The 16392-nt window shown below is 43.0% G+C and overlaps 2 protein-coding genes across 3 annotated transcripts; both read left to right on the top strand.

Annotated features, from left to right (window-relative positions):
* The first annotated feature begins 3450 nt into the window (after positions 1-3450).
* On the top strand, positions 3451-7632 carry LOC126540357 (uncharacterized). Of its 2 annotated transcripts, none has more exons than XM_050187154.3 (4): positions 3451-4265; positions 6026-6136; positions 7199-7293; positions 7400-7632. In XM_050187154.3, the coding sequence occupies exons 1-4, from the start codon at positions 4137-4139 to the stop codon at positions 7581-7583; spliced, it is 519 nt and encodes a 172-aa protein (XP_050043111.3). In that variant the 5' UTR covers positions 3451-4136; the 3' UTR covers positions 7584-7632. The 2 variants fall into 2 exon arrangements, with proteins under 2 accessions (XP_050043111.3, XP_072142394.1); XM_072286293.1 differs by having other exon boundaries at positions 7220-7293.
* A 3080-nt stretch (positions 7633-10712) lies between these two features.
* LOC126540849 (uncharacterized) lies at positions 10713-15649 on the top strand. Its single transcript, XM_055076326.2, has 4 exons — positions 10713-10832; positions 14611-14769; positions 14935-15141; positions 15203-15649. The coding sequence occupies exons 1-4, from the start codon at positions 10830-10832 to the stop codon at positions 15365-15367; spliced, it is 534 nt and encodes a 177-aa protein (XP_054932301.1). The 5' UTR covers positions 10713-10829; the 3' UTR covers positions 15368-15649.
* Positions 15650-16392: the final 743 nt, after the last annotated feature.

Below are 16392 nucleotides of genomic sequence, written 5' to 3' on the forward strand. Positions count from 1 at the left end.
TTTACGTTAACAAATACCGTATTTGCAAAAATATAATGGGAGCTGTTTTACGGAATTTCCTCCCCTAATAACGCGCCTCGCGTTATAATTTGGTTTCGGGACACGAATATAACGTGTTCACCTTATTTAATTTTCTCCTATGCTTCAAATTGTAGCGAGCTAAACCACATCGATTGAAACGCTTGTTTTCCAGCACCTTTTTTTCTTCTTGTTCTGCCTCACGGTTGTTGTGAATAATATGCGGGAACTTCGCGTTTTGTTTAATTACACTATATATCCATAGTCAGAGACCCCGGTCTCCGCCGGCGCTCCGCCACGAAGATCCGGAACATCATGCTGTACATGTATTCCACATGTTTTGAAGAGACGCACTGATTGCCACTTGCAGGGTGTAGAAGGTGCAGATCCCTGACGCCTCCGAGAAAAATGAGAGCTGAAACATCGTGTTGGTATGGAGCAAGACTTGGCAATCTGTGTTTCTTTTGCTGCATTTTGACTCGTGTAAATACCTTCTTAAATAGTCAATTAGTTTTGTTCCGGAAGCGAAAAGACGCACGTATTTTGTCGTTGCTTCGCCATAAAAAGTGCCTTTTATTCGACAGTTGCGCCATTCAACAGTCGGCATTACAGCTGAACCCGCACAGTAGAGGGTTGTGTGCAAGGATCGAGATTATAAGTGAACAGCAATATTTTGTTGTGCTAGTCTGTAGACGAAAGTATATATATTTTGACCGCAAAGTGCCTTCTTGGTGCGTTGGCAGAATATTTCCATACAGAGCGAGTTGTAGATGAAGCTATAATTTCAGGCCCCTGCAGGGCCGCCTCTCGCGATGGTAGAACTGTCGATCTCCTCACCCTATTTGATATTGAGTCCACGTGCACGTTGCAAATGGGGCTTGCGACAACATCTCATATACAGATTTATTTACAAATATATATGTCAACCATAGCTTGTGGAGCGACAGAGCTCCAAAAGTTGTGACCGCTCTCTCTGCTTTACAAGAAACAAACAACTTTTAAATGATACGATTCCCAAAGAATCACACTTGGCCGCTGCTCAGTACTGCAGGGCCGTACACGTCACAAGCGGATTTGCAAGCACGCAGCTGTTACATATGAACCAGTGGTTACAACAAAGTCCGCGAACGAGTTTCCTGTCGGCTGCCCGGCCTCTCGTTCTCACGCGCGAGCTCATATGTGCGACTTCCTCGAGCCTCGCCACTCGGCTTCTGTCACTATATAGCAGTGCCGGTGTGCGCGGTCGGGTGGTTTAAACTCCCCAACACTCGATCCACAAGCGAGCTACGAATAAATTTTACTTAGTTCCTCGGCTGTATGAATGTAAATAGTTCTCTTCCTTACGTAACGTATATCATCTGTTCCTGTACCTTTGCGCTTATATTGGGGGCGAGCTCCACCACTAAAAAAGCTGGCGCCTCCGTCAGCGTGACGGAGTATGAGGGATCACGTGGACACAGCGGCCGCGTCGGCTGCTTCGGAAGCGCCGAAGCGAGCTGAAAACGAAAGACCCACATGCGCTGCGGTTCTGATTAAGTGGGAGGTTTTCTCTCTTCGGGTGTGCACTTGACAACACTTGCAAACCCTATAATAGGTAGTGGCTGCCTTTGAAGGCATCCAACATGGTAGGCTACTGCTCAATGCCGCAGTGCCGGACGTACACAACGGAGCCGGATGTCAGCCTTCATATGTCAGCCCGCAGGACAAGAAGCTGCGTGAAGTTTACGATACTTAGAACCGACAAGCAGCCGTCGGCTACAACTCGGGCATGCAGCAAGCACTTCCGCGAGTCATATTCCTGGTACAGCGTCGGGGTTGCGATGTTCGGTGAGTAGCAGAAAGCGCGCACTGAGACGCTCGCCCACGCGCTCAGCCCTGTTAATGTCATGAAGCTTTGGTCAATGACCTTGTTGATTCTAGATAATGGCAAGTTCATTGCAACGAAAAGGCAACGGTAAAAAGCACATCAAAATAAAAGGCACGGCATATTCTCATGCTTGTGTAGCACCAACCAATGAGATGTACTGGATTAAGAAAAAGAAGCAGCGGGTAATTGCTCGTTGAGAGGACCGATAAATATACAGCGCGACGCAACTTGAGAAATAACTATACTGAAACGTCCGATGCTTCAGAAAAAAAAGAAGATTGAATCGTCGAGACGGGACATCACGATAAGTCGCCGTCGTAAGCGTCGAAGTCCCTGTTATAACGAAATTATTTCTGAACAGCTCTGAGAGTATCCACGCAACAATGGTTGCTTGTGTACTGTCAAATGCTCATATGTTGTGGCCTAAAGCTCACGGCACGGTGCGAAAGTGAAACATTGTGCGCGGACATGCATGCAGACGCGCAGTTGGTCACCGCGAACCCGTGCGATGGCTGCATGGAGGCTTCATTTTGTTAAGCTCCACTTGGTTATACAGACAGCCCATTTTAAGAAGATATTTCACATAGTTCGCTCTTTGCGATAGCCGACCTTTCACGCAAGAAACCGGTTCGGGTGACTCCATCGCGGCGGCCACCCGCACTGGGCGATCACTGTACCTATTCGGTAAAGAGATAGTGTCCGTAAGCCATTCTGTACTTTGTTTGTCCAAGATTATTATTTTGACAGTAAGTAAAAGACTTCATTCGTTTCGAGAGTAACAGTAATGTCCAGGATCGCTCCCGCGTGCTGTTTTTATTGAGCGCCGAAACCAAAACTATGAGGAACGCGCCGCGTTATCCCTCATACTACGCAAGCCAAGCGCTTCCGACAGATAGCGACTCCGTAAGTCCTCGCCCCCAATAGCCATTGTATGATAGTGACTTATAAAGTGCCTTACATAGCCCTTGCATCCTGACCAAATAAATAAATATATATATATATATATATATATATATATATATATATATATATATATATATATGTTTGAAAAGAACAGAGAGAGAGAAAGCTTGCTACATAAGACCTGAAAATGTAATGTCGCCTCACAGGCACCTACAAAGCACGCCGATCTTTGAATGGAATGTTGGTGAATTTTATTTAACGAATTTCTTGATTTACTTTTAGTTTTATACAACACTGAGCATGTGCCACTGGGTGTGCGTCCGTTCTTGGCCAAACCGAAATGGGCATATCCCACTATGATTCTACCATACAACATATAATGTTGGTTGGGAGACCTCCCAGGGAGCTCCAGAGGGCATTGCGCACATGCCACTCGATGTAAAGGTCCAAACGAGTTGCTCGCGTCGGCTTATTTCCACACACACACACACACACACACACACACACACACACACACACACACACACACACACACACACACACACACACACACACACACACACACACGCACGCACGCACGCACGCACGCACGCACACGCACACGCACACGCACACGCACGCACGCACACACACACACACACACACACACACACAGACACACACACACACACACACACACACACACACACATATGCTCTAAGCCACTCCCCGACGAGCGCGCAAGGAAACAGAAGCAGCAGCGCAAAAGTCGAAACCTTGCTTGATAAATTACGGATAAAGATAGCTTTTTCATCCGTCTGACCGACCCGCAGGCACAGCAGTCAGTGACGGCGCGTCGAAGCAGCGGTAAATGTCGTAGAGCTAAACCTGGCAGAAACAAAAAAGCCTGCCGAAACAAAAACCAGAGTTCGCTTGTGAAAACAGCGTATCCTTAAAAAAAAAAAAGAACCCTACATATCCTTGCTTTTCTTGGCTCGTCATCGTCGTGCTCAGGGCGAATTGAAACCCAGAAATCAGCGGCATGAATGGTACGGCATTGCTGGTCGACAAAGCGGACGGAAAGCTTCGCACGACCAACAGTTGAAACCGCGCAGACAAAGACGCGCGCCGGGCATGCCGTTAATGCCGCCGCGTCGTCCATCCAATCAGAAGCTACTATAGCTGACGGCGCGCCCCACAATTCCCTGCGATTGCTCGTTTTGGCGCTCAGTTAGTTCCTATATGCTCCTTATGCTAGGGTCATACGTGTGCGGCCGTCCGTCGCGCTCCTACGAGTACGCGCACTTCCCGAGCTCCGCGGTTCCCGCTAGCTTACGAACTTTGACGTCCGGCAGTAGTACCTTTCGAGATGGCGGGGGTAGTGTGTTTAGCCATCTTGGAAACAGGCGAGCGTAAAAAGCTCGTGCTGCCGACAGGAACCCATGCAGAACTTCTGGCGGCTTTGGCGCCATTTGTGCCCGTCAACGAGAACACACTGGTAAGTACCTTGAATACCTTGATAGCTTTGCATTTGGGTTGGATGGTTAATAGTGTCACTTCCGTAAGTAGTCATGGTTGGCAAATTACAAGCAACGCGGACAGCTACAGAGGGACTCATGACAAGAGAAGCGCTTTTTGTATCCCTTTCTCTATGCATGTGCGCGCGCTTTTTCTCGCTGCTTGTAACTTCCCAAGCATGAATGCATGCCAACTCGCAACTTTGGGTACTTTTGGTACAACTATTATGTACTGAAAAAATGAAGGCTCCCGTCCTTTCGATTTGTGTTTCTTTGTCTTAGTCTCTTTTTCGCGCTACAAGATACTTGTGACAATCGCTGCACTGACCCACTAGTTGAAACAAAGAACATGCATATCCTTCGCGTTGTGAGATTTGTCCGCACGTGGTATATTTACATGCGTGAGAGTAATTAATTTTCGGAACGTGACAAAAATTTAATACTACCAAGAATCGGCACGTGCTTCAGCGCAATACAGGGTGTTTCACTTAATTTGAGCCATGCACATGCTACGTAGCTGGACAGAACCAAGGTAAAGTTGTTTGCCGTCGCTTGGAGATATTTTATGCATTCGGACTAATTAGATAATTGATCTTAATAAACTTCCCAATTATGATCATATAAATGGTTTGAGAAAATTGTAGAGCAACATGAATAACTCCCGATACAGCTTTCTGTTGCTCAGTACGCTGTACATAAATGTGCTTTTCCGAGTGTGAAAGATGCCCGCGAATACACGCAAAGTGCCTCGAGCGGCCAGTAGCGCGGCAATTTTGCGTGCATTCGTGGGATTCTTTAACGCTCAGAAAAACACTTTTATGAGCAACAGAAAGCTGTATGGGGAGTTTTTCATGTTGCTCTACAATTTTTTTTATTTAGACCTTTGATCTAGTTATAATAATTGATAAGTTTATAAAGACATCATCTAATTAGGCAGACGCAAAAAATAATCTCAGTATCTCTCAGCGATGTGGCATTTGCATATTCTAATTTGGCTCAGGCTACGTGAAACCCCCCCCACACACACATATATATATATATATATATGCCAGAAGCAAGGAAACCGAGGGGCCCAATTTTTAGTAGTCATATCATAAGAAGCCAACAAAAACAGCATAAGAGAAATTACTTGCGCTTATTGAGTCAAATAAATGATAAGTTAATAAAAATAAAAATGAATGAAAACACAACTATGTATAGTTGTTCCTATATATATCTTTGTTGGCTTCTTATGATATGGCTAATAAAAATTGGGCCCCTAGGTTTGCTTTCTTCCTGTTCACATATAATTGCCACTTCAATGCTCTGTATTTTCTGTGCCGCCTACTTTGCCAAGGTGCTCTCCTGAGGCCTCTGGTGCATGACACATCACCGCACTAAAGTAAATATTAATAGCATGCAACATGATGTGACACTATTTGCATGCCCTTATTCATTCCCGATCAATAAAGCACGTGCCACTCAGATGCATGTTGTAATTAGCCACACTGTTTGTAGTTCTTGGATAATTTGGGTGTAGCTATTACATGGATAAAAATATCAATAGGAAACTGCGTCATCAGCTCGGGAAAAAAGTCTTAAGAGGTTGGAATGTAACAACATGAGTCTATACCATGTGATATGTTTCTATTCTTGCTCCTTTGGGCTGTGAGCAGGCTGCACTGATAGGCATTGGAAGAGCTGTAATAGTATGTGTGCACCCAAGAAACGCTGATATTTATAATTAAAATGCCTTGTTCAGCTCCAGGTCCACGACGACGATCTGGATGACTTCATTGACCTGGAGGCAGATGCCATAATTCCCACCAAGGCGAAGATAAAGGTGGCAAGAAAAACAGTGCCTCATACAGATGTGAGTGTATTCTTCTGAAATAGAAGTCAAGCAGCCACCAGGAAATTGTCTTTAGAGCGTGCTTGTGTTTAATTGTTTGTCTCCTCAGTGTGGCAAAAATGGAAAAATTTGACACAGTTAAAAGTGCATGGCATTGCTTGTGGAAGAGTTCAGGCAGCACGTGTCGAAAAGCTGTCGATCCAATTCACTCATTTCCTATGACCCGGTAAGGAAAAAAGTTAAAGGGCCCTTCATCAGGTTAGGGCAATGCAAACACACAAGCCTGGTGTGTAGATCACACACTTATTGTGTTTGTGAAGTATCAAACCACTGCATGCTGCAAAAAACAGCTGAAATTTGAATTTAGAGCTTGTGCGCCCTTCCTTTCAAGGGAGCCCCACATTTTGCCAGAGAATGAAAATCAGAGGCACTGCCTGCAATGTTGCCGACTATAACACGTGAGTTTGGTAAATCATTTATTGCAGAACCTGCAAAAAATGTAATTGTAAGTGCGGCGCACTGCGAAAATGGAAGAGAAAAAATAATAAAGGACGCGATACTTGTAATGGAAACATGACATCTCCTTGACTTAGTTGTCAGAGGAGACGGAGAAGGAAGGCATTCAAATTCAAGGGAGTCAGGATGTGGAGCTGTTAATTTTCAATCTGCACGTGATGAATCTCACCTGATGCAGGTGCAGATTCAGGCGTAGGCATCAGGTTCAAGTAATCCATAGTTTGTTCCTCTTACCTATGCTACATAGAACTTGGCTGACTCTGCAGACTTGCTAGCTTGTCATGCTGCTTGGTATTGCCATTGTGCTGGAATTAGCTGGTGCATCTTACACTTAAAAGGGAAAATATTCTTTTAAGCCAAGTCAGGTTATCAAGCAATTTCAAATACCTTGCTGCTACAGCTCACGTTTAACTATAATTTCGAAGGGCTGTAATTGTTGCCAGCACCACAAATGGCCTTGTTGCAATATGCTTGAATTTATTAATTGAAAGCACAGCTTAGTGAAGTGACATTGATTCTTTCATTGAGGACCTCTGTTAATGTACAAATCGGAAACTGTTGCTGCAGGAAAGCATGATTGCTGTGCAGTGCACGAGCCCGGACACCAGCTTCTCAAATGCGTCCGACAATGCTGGCCCCACTAATGAGCTTCTTGGTCTCAGGTAAGAGCTGGTACTTCATAGAAAAGGCACAGAAAGGCCCTTTGTCATTCACTGCAGCTAAAAACAGTTACTATTTTGTGAACTTAACAATAACAATCCTTTTCAGTGATGGCTCCTCCATCGTGGAGGTGCATGTGCCACTTCAAAAGCAGTTTGACTATTTGGACTTTAAATTGCCATCATTCGGCCCATACGAAGAGGTCCTACAGCGGAAAGAGCCCGTGGGGGGACCGGTGAGGCGAGCAATCATTAACCGCCTTTTTCAAGCGTGTTTCGAGATAGTATGGTAAGCAGTGCTTTTGCATTAACCTAATATCTGGTCCCTTGTTATGTCGACATGCGTAGAAGTTGGCCTCCAGCCCCACCTGTTAAGGACCGCTGTGATAGCAATCACGCTGGTCCCTATTGTTGATGACTGGTGGACTTTCTTTATTGTAGAATTCTTAGTTCGAACCACCTGGTGCCAAATAATTTCTTTATAGGTCTTGCTGGTATCCGTCTGGAGTGACTGAATTTGGCAATAAACCAGTTATACCACTAAATAAAAAAATAATTTCAGTAGGTTAATGCTGATATAAAGCACAGCTATTTCTGGTGGTAAACCTTTTGTGGTAAGCCTCTCACAGTGCTGCTAAGACTGCTGTCATGGTACTGCTGCCTTCTTTTTTTCATGAAACAATGAAACAAGAGAAAGCAGGCTCCCATCGTAACACTGTCGTTAGGGCATTCACCTTCGGTGTCAAGGCAGGCAGTTTGAATCACAGTACTAATGATTCACGTTTATTTTTCTTTCTTTCCCGTTTCAACTTTTTTTGCTTTTGCACAAGCGGTATATTACAGCAAAAAACTTAATTTCTCGTGCAGTGTTTTAGTGTTGAATTGAGATATGAGAACTTATGTTTATAAACTGGAACAGCTGTTGATCTTAGTATTGTGTGATATTGCAGACACGTATACTCCCTATTAGGGAAAGTTCTGACAGCCATAGCTTCCACATTATTTAACCTCAGGATAGCTTGCACACATTTCTCCGCAAGCTTCTAGTGGTTTTGGTTGTACTAACACTTCCCACAGCTTCCTCGAGGTTCTTCTTGCCTTTCTTTAGCTTTAAGATATGTGGTAAACGAAGAATATAGGCTTTTTCTCATGGTCAAAAAGTAATAAACTTTGTATATGCTGTGCAATAGTAAAAAATATTCAGCTGGTTGTTACTAGATGCAGTGATTTATTAGCGGGTTCCCAGCTGCAACAACGAGTGAACCAGGTGGAACTGCTTACTTAGTGCAGGGAATTGGCTAAAAAACCAGTTGAACAGGTAAGCGATCTAAATCTGATTGCCCAACTCATATTGCAATACCAACCGTCTCAAGGCCCATTGCAAGGTGCAGTAATCGCGTAGCCGAACAAGCTCTAGGCAACTACAGTGAAAATATTCTTTGACATTGCAATGAACACACGGCAGTCCACAGCACTAGTGACTGAGAGGCTGTTGAACACAGTGCTATGCTTACAATTTTGTTGTGTACCAGACTATCAGGAAATCGATTGCAAATTTATGTAACCTGAAGAATGAACTGAAGCACACAGAACGCAACAGGCCAACTATTCAGGAGGGTACAACCGTTTTTAATACTAGGTGTTTCAGCGAACACTTTAAAAAAAATTTTAAAGGTTGCCTGGGGCACATAGCACAATTCTAGTTCATGAGCTGGTCTACTCCGAGGCGGATATTATTTGCAAAAAAAAATTGAAATGCATAATCGACTAATTAACAATATTCACTAATTAACTACTTTCCTAAAAAACATTGTTTTATGTATTCAAGCACAAAAGTACTTGGAACGCCAATGCATTTCTCCACAAATTTCGGGAATCAATATCTCGAAACTGGTGTCATCCTGAGAATTCGTTCCAAGTGAATCCGCCTTGCAAACCCCATGGCTACAATTTGTAAATTGCAATATGGCCCGTAAGGTAACTAGTTAAAAAAACTTAATTAGTGCACTTCCATTACTTAGTCGATAAGGCATTTAAATTTTTTTTGCATGCCGCCTCTTCAGTAGGCCAGCTCATAAACTAGAATTGTGCTATCTGCCACAGGCAACCTTTAAATATGTTTGTAAGTGTTCACTGAAACACCCTTTATACTGCCTGAAGTAGCATTCCAATAGCAAGAAAAAAGTGCTGAGCCCAGATAAACAAAAGCACTTATTCTCAGGCTAGTTGGTTCATAACTGAAAAGCAAAACAACTTCACAAAAAACCCACACAAGAAGGAACATATCAAGTGCCACTGATGTGATTACGGATGCCTTTCACTGCGTTAAGAAAACATGAAAGACATCCGGTGTAGTCATTACAAATGTACCAGCGTAGCTTCTTTGGCGCTTGCTAATGAAGAAATTTAGTTTCTAGATTTATATTTGGGTGGCTGTTGTGTGCAGCCTAGTCCAAGTGCTGCTATGTGGGTGTAGTTTTGGTAGGTATGTGTTAATGCTACTGCAGGCAGCTGCATATTAATGTGGCTATATTGTTGTGAATAAAATAAGCTGGAGGGTGGCACCTTCTTGGTTCCACGTATTCTTACACCACAATGCAATTTCACACATAACTTCTGCTTCTGCAAGGTGACTTGCAGGCAGAATAGTCTCACTACCTTAAAAGGTTATAATGTAAGTGCCAAAAAGTAGTAATTGACCAACAAGCCAGATAGCCCCTTCAGTCACGAATTAGACTAGCATGGATTACTTGTGCAAGTTAATTATTGGTTGCAAGCATTACTAGAAAGAAAAAAAAAATCCGCAATTGCTACAAAAACGCCCCCTGTTACACCACCCGTCAAACACTAGTGCCTTCTCCAAAGCGATCTTCGGTAGCGATAGATTTTCCTCAGTACAACGGAGGTACTTGAGGTAAAAAGAACGTTCAATTTACCTTAAGCGTAATTTTATGATCTATTCCTTGCCACAACTGCACAGATATGGCAAAAATAGGTCGTGTCTACAAATGTGTACAGTGACTGAAGGGGATACGTTGCATGCCCTTAACAGAGGTGTAGTGCCACCTGCATCCTGCACTTTTATAAACAGCTTACTGCATTGCCTATGTATGTGTGCATGTGTGTATGTTTATATGCTTGCATTCATGGCTGTAGGAAACTGAAGTTGCGTAGTGTATTTCCTGAGTTCCTTTAAAATGTAACTTTTTGTCTGACATCAATCTTTTTTTTTTTTTTGCTTGGACAGAGTGGTTTGCAGGTTGGCCTATGTTGAGTCAGGGGCTGATAACCAATTATCATTTCTTTCAACCATTTATAATATACCTAAGAAATAATGATTGCATTAATTGGCTTTTTGAAGATTCTTTACAACTTTAGTGCTTTCCTGAGATGTTTTCATGCTGTACTGATAATACAAACATTATATTGATACATCTCTTCTGAATAGGTACCCTTCTAAGGAGCTTTACTGCACTGCTGTAGAGCAACTAATTCAAAAATATCCGCACTTGCGTGACAACGTGAAGATAGGCAGTGGCATGGTGAGTAAAACTTTTCCCATCTTTCCCTTCCCATTTTAGTACATAGGTGTCTCATTCAGGTCTTATGCAGTGGTTCTGACAGCTGGATTGATGTGGTGTGGCAGAGCTCATTGCAGGGTCTTATAATCAGGCAAGGACAACAAGAAGGAAGATGCGCAGTTTATTAAATGCAATGATGAAATGAGGATGGGCATTAATGATTGTGTTTATGAAACTAGGAAGCCTAATTCAGAAACCTTGAATATTGTGTAACTTCACTCAGGCACCTCAAATAACTGAGTCTTTTTATGTAATATGCAACGAGCTCAGATTATATCCAGGAAATGGATAGAATATATCGAAATCTGGGAAACTCGTGCTACAAAGTTGAGATCTCTAGTGGTGTGCTGATACCATACATCACTAAAAGCTTCATGGAGTTCTCAGTGTTATGTATCCTGGGTGCACTTACACAAGTAAAAGAAGGAAGATCCAACAGAATGAAATGGTAGAAATAGAACTAGTATAGAACGACAAAAAGCTGAGCTAGTTGGTAAGGATTCATTATGCAAAAAAAGTGAGGCATGTTGTCCAGTTCTCTTGTGTCCTGTCTGCACGCCTCACTTTTTTTGCATAACAGAACTAGTACTTAAAATGCTTTTTTTTTCATGCACAGTAACATTATTTGTTTTGAAAACATACCGGGTGTTCTAGCGAACACTAAAAAAAATTTAATGGTTGCCTGTGGCATATAGCACAGTTGTAGTTCATGGGCCGGTCTGTTTAAAGAGGCGGATATTATTTGCAAAAAAAATTGAAATGCATAATCTACTAATTAAATAATTAATAAGTTTTAACTAATTACCTCATGGTCCATATTGCAGTTTACAAATTCTAGCCGTGGAATTCGCAAAGCGTATTCCCTTGTAAAGAATTCTCAGGATAACACCACTTTTGAGATATTGATTTCCGAACTTTGCAGAGAAATGCATTGGTATTCAAGTTACTTTCGTGCTTTAATGCATATAACGACGTTTCGTGAGGAGAGTAACTGGAATGTCAATGCACTTAATGTTCGGGAATTAATATCTTGAAGCTGGTGTCATACTGTGAATTCGTTCCAAATGGATCTGCCTTGCGAACTTTACTGCTAAATTTGTAAATTGCAATACAGGCCACAAGGTAATCAGTTCAAAAATGTAATTAGTGAATATATGTTAATTAGTCGATTATGCATCTTGTGCACTAGGCGCAAACACACACAAGACACAAGGGAGGAGATGGGGCAGAGCGCCACTTACAACTGCTTTATTTGGAGGCACACCACACACTTATATAGCCGGCTCAGACGCAAGGAACACAATCAGATCAAGATTGATAGGAAAGCGAACAGGTTAAACATTTCTTCTCGGCCATATATAAAAATATTGATGGGTTGCTGACACACGCTTCCTTTCTTTCCGATAAAGAAAGCTTAAATTCCTGAGCTTTTTTATCTTTACTCTTTGCTAGAATACGCGCCCCTGCAAAACATGGCTCACAAGAGCGTGACGGGCAGGACTTAATGTGCTTGGATATGTTTGGCCCTTCTTTATCTTGCTCTACATTTCTTACATGTTCCCTAATTCGGTCGTTAACGCAGGGCTCAGTTAGCCCTATGTAGGAGCGGCTGCATAAGAGGGAGATTTCGTACACGACACCTTCGGCGCACTTCATGATCGGTCGCCCGTGCTTGGTGCTGCATCCATTTTTATCTTCACATATTCTTTTGATACGAGAACAAAGACTTCCTAGCTTCTTGGGGGCTGAAAACACAAGCGGTACCCCATGTCTGCTAGCAACCTTCTTTAAATTGTGGGCCATCTTGTGTACATAGGGCACCACCACAGGCCTCAACACCTCATCTCGAGGGGGATCTTCCTCAGCTCTCACAGCCGCACTCATTTTTTGTACTAGGCTTTAAGCGACTGCCATCACAATTGAATCAGGGAATCCAGCTGGAGGCAGCCTAGCCAATTGGTTCTGCCAGCTAAACTGCATCTTTTGAGGGCACGATTTTCCGAGGGTGGATTTTAGGCAAAGTGAAGCAATTCCCCTTTTTATTAACTTCGAATGGGCGGAGTCGCATGGCAGGAGCCCTTTTTTTTGCACAAGGTGCATATGCCCAACAAATCTGATCCGCACAAAACTCAATGGTTATATCTAGAAACTGTAGGCAGTTACCCTCAGGCACTTCAACGGTGAATTGCAAGTCATTTCTTTATCGAAAAGAAAGGAAGTATGTGCATCAGCGATCCATCAACATCTTTATATATGGCTGAGAAATATTTAACAGTTCACTTCCATATCAATCTTGATCTGATTGCGTTCCTTGCGTCTAAGACGGCTATATAAGTGTGTGGTGTGCCTCCGAATAAAGCAGTTGTAAGTGGCGCTCTGTCCCGTCTCCTCCCTTGTGTCTTGTGTGTGTTCGCACCTAGTACTCAAGACGAATTGTGACCAACTCGCCCAACAAGATGTCCTTTTAAGTTGATTATGCATTTCAATTTTTTTCGCAAGAAATGTCTGCCTCTTTGAATAGACCACCTCATGAACCAGAATTGTGCTATCTGCCACAGGCAACCTTTGAAATCTTTTTTAAAGTGCTTGCGGAAACAACCTGTATATATACTAGACAGGAAAGGGATGCGAAGAGCAGGCTGGCAACTGCCACCGGAAGGGGCACAACGCCTGCCTACTCTTCAGAAAGCAGGAGACAGCAACAGAAATAGAAGATAGGAAGAAGGGGATGGAAGACAAAAGAAAGATTGCACATCTCAAAGAATTAGGTAGAACACACACAATACAGGTCACACGCAGTAGGGCCGGTCACTGCAGGTCACGCCACTAAATATTGTTGAAATAGAAAAAATAGTGTCCGAGTTCCTGTCACTCGGAAACAGAAATAGGCTACAAATGTGAACCTAAGGTAGATTCTTTTAGAAAAGTAAGAGTGTGATGCACCTGATTGCGTCGAAACTCACAACCACTGGGGTACAAATATTTGTTGAGTGTCGTACACTGCAGGCCAAGAAGGTGACAGTCTCTCACAAGCGACGTGCGCTGTGCAGTGGAAGCAGGACACTACAGTATCAGTGGACATGATGGACCAGCCACATGTCCTTGTCATTATAAACGTTCGCAGACGCTCACACAGCCAACCCTTAGCTTGAGTAGTAGTGCTCTAGTGCGACAAGGCAAGCCTTGATCGCGAACACGGGGTGGGAACATTCCATTTGCGATGCGCTAGTCTGGATGCTGCTTGAGTAGGTGTTGACAAATCACCAGACGAGCTTCATGAAGCTTGCACAATATTTCAGGGCAGGCACAGCTGTTATGAGCGCAAGTGAAGCCAGCCGAACAGCCTCGTTATTTCTGGCGACCTTTATGTGTGAAGGTATCCGTTGGGCAACGAGAGATATGTCATATGAGACAATTTTGTTGGCAGAGTCATTAATGCTGCGCACAACTGGACAGTCAATCTGACTGCGTTGTAAACCGCTAAGGGCAGCGCGAGTCTGTAAAGGTGGCAATCTTACACTTACACAAGTAAAACAACCAAGATCCAACAGAATGAAATGGTATAAATAGAACAAGTACCTTTAAAAAAATTTGTTTGTGATGCACCGTAACAGGTAAAAGGCTTTTGTTCTAGGTATGCATACACATTTCTTTAGCCAACTGGAATTCATGTGTGCTTTTATGCACTAAAGTTACGAAAGTTATGTCTTTTATGCCTCTTTGTTCAAATAATCTACAGGAATCGTGGAAAGTTGCCCTCAAGAATAAGTTTAAGAACAACAGAAAGAAGGCAGTGAATGTGTCTACGGAAATGCAAGCGGTTCGGGCCCAGAGCTACCGCAAGAGTCCCAGGGAGCCAGTGGTGGAGGTGGCGAACAAGAAGCTATGCCGCCTCTCTGTTAGTGTTTGTTAATTATTTCTGTTTTGTTTTGCATGCCCTTCTGAAAAATGCAGGTAAAGTGTTGTCAGTGGTGCACATCTTTCGGCTGTTTTTTGTTTCACTGATATTTTTCTTTTAACTATCAAAGTTACGTCACTGAGGTGCTGGTTTTACATATTGCAGGACAACAATGACCTCATCATTTATGGGGAGACCATGGAGTCGCGACAAAAACATAACGAGTGGCTACAGCAACATTTTGCAACTGCTGATCCAGAAGATTTGCGGCCACGTCTTCTTGCAACAGCCAAGGAACGGCACGAGTGTCTTCGCCGAATCACGTTGTCGGAGGCGCTCCTGCAGTATCCTTTCCTAGCAACAGAACACTCGGTATGCTTATGTTCAACGTTTTCATGCCGTTCATGTTAATCATAATGGTCTCTATTTTCAGCTGCTGATGGAGTTCAATATATTGTTCAAAAGAACAATACTCGACAGTATTGAGCGTGGCTGCAGCCGTCTGTGCAGCATCATTCTCGACCACGCGGAGCAGGACGAGGTTGTTCAATTCTCTGCCATGGCTTCTGGTAATTTTATGTGTTGCTATTTTTTATAGATTTTCAGTGTTGACAAAACTGCTACTCCTTTCGGGGATCAACCATTTCTGTATATACATAAGTTACTTTATAATAAAATCTTTTGCATAATTACTTTTATTCACTTGAGCTAAATGTACCCAGAGCAAGTAACTTCTTTACTCTCACATGCAAGCTACAACAGGTTTTTTCAAGCTGTAGAGGATTAACCACTATGAGAGAGCATGCCGTGTTTGTAGGAGCCTGCTTAATGCGACTTCATATGATGATTATGATTGGTAACTGTCTTCTAAAGATGTAGTTCTGGCACCACACTGAATTTCCTCATTCAAAACTAGAAATCTGCACAAGGTTACTAACATCCGGGTTGGATTCTTGAACACTAGGAATGAGCTGTTTTCTTTGTAATATGCTGTGTAAGGTGTGCTTGAGATGGCCAGAAACGTTGACTACACCGCATGGGTACACTTTCCAGTGAATATGAAACAGCTTTGTAATAATGTAACAGCATTGCAAACAACTGTTGCATTAAAAGTTTATAGCAAAAACTACAACTTGGATAACATTCTTGCGTAAGCAGACCGAGATAAAATGAAGACTTAGATGTGGTGCTTGCATCTACCTTTTGTCCCTGTGCGCTTGCGCAAGAATATAGAAGTTCGCATGCCAACAAGCCCAGCATGCAGCAGCGCTACAGAAATGGCAAGATGTGTGCCCTGCCCCTTTATAGCCTTATGCATGAAGTAACTATGCCGATACATGCATAGCTCTAGCTAATTTTTTTCTTTACATAAAATAAGAGAGTAAAATAGTACTGAAGTGTATCCTTCACTGTTTGCAGAGGATGGTGCGCTTGGTGTCCTCAACTTCATTGCAGGCCGCTGCAATGAATCACTTGATGCTATCTTAACAGAAGTAAGTGCTTCAAGACAGAGGAGGTATTAACATATACAATAGCTGGACTGGAGCACAGTTGTGTTAATCTCCTTTTGGACTGCATGTGGGGCCTGTTTCTGCCTATCATAACTTTCTGGGGGCACTGCGC

The sequence above is a fragment of the Dermacentor andersoni genome, chromosome 2 (genome assembly GCF_023375885.2).
Source record: "Dermacentor andersoni chromosome 2, qqDerAnde1_hic_scaffold, whole genome shotgun sequence".
NCBI lineage: Eukaryota > Metazoa > Arthropoda > Arachnida > Ixodida > Ixodidae > Dermacentor > Dermacentor andersoni.

Bases quoted from the DNA above. Each gene is read 5' to 3' on its own strand.
- LOC126540357 (XM_050187154.3), top strand. From the start codon at position 4,137: ATGGCGGGGGTAGTGTGTTTAGCCATCTTGGAAACAGGCGAGCGTAAA. The intron at 6,137-7,198 runs GTGAGTGTATTC...CTGTTGCTGCAG, and splicing joins AAACAGTGCCTCATACAGAT to GAAAGCATGATTGCTGTGCA. The intron at 7,294-7,399 runs GTAAGAGCTGGT...AATCCTTTTCAG, and splicing joins AATGAGCTTCTTGGTCTCAG to TGATGGCTCCTCCATCGTGG.
- LOC126540849 (XM_055076326.2), top strand. The intron at 14,770-14,934 runs GTTAGTGTTTGT...TACATATTGCAG, and splicing joins AGAAGCTATGCCGCCTCTCT to GACAACAATGACCTCATCAT. The intron at 15,142-15,202 runs GTATGCTTATGT...CTCTATTTTCAG, and splicing joins TCCTAGCAACAGAACACTCG to CTGCTGATGGAGTTCAATAT.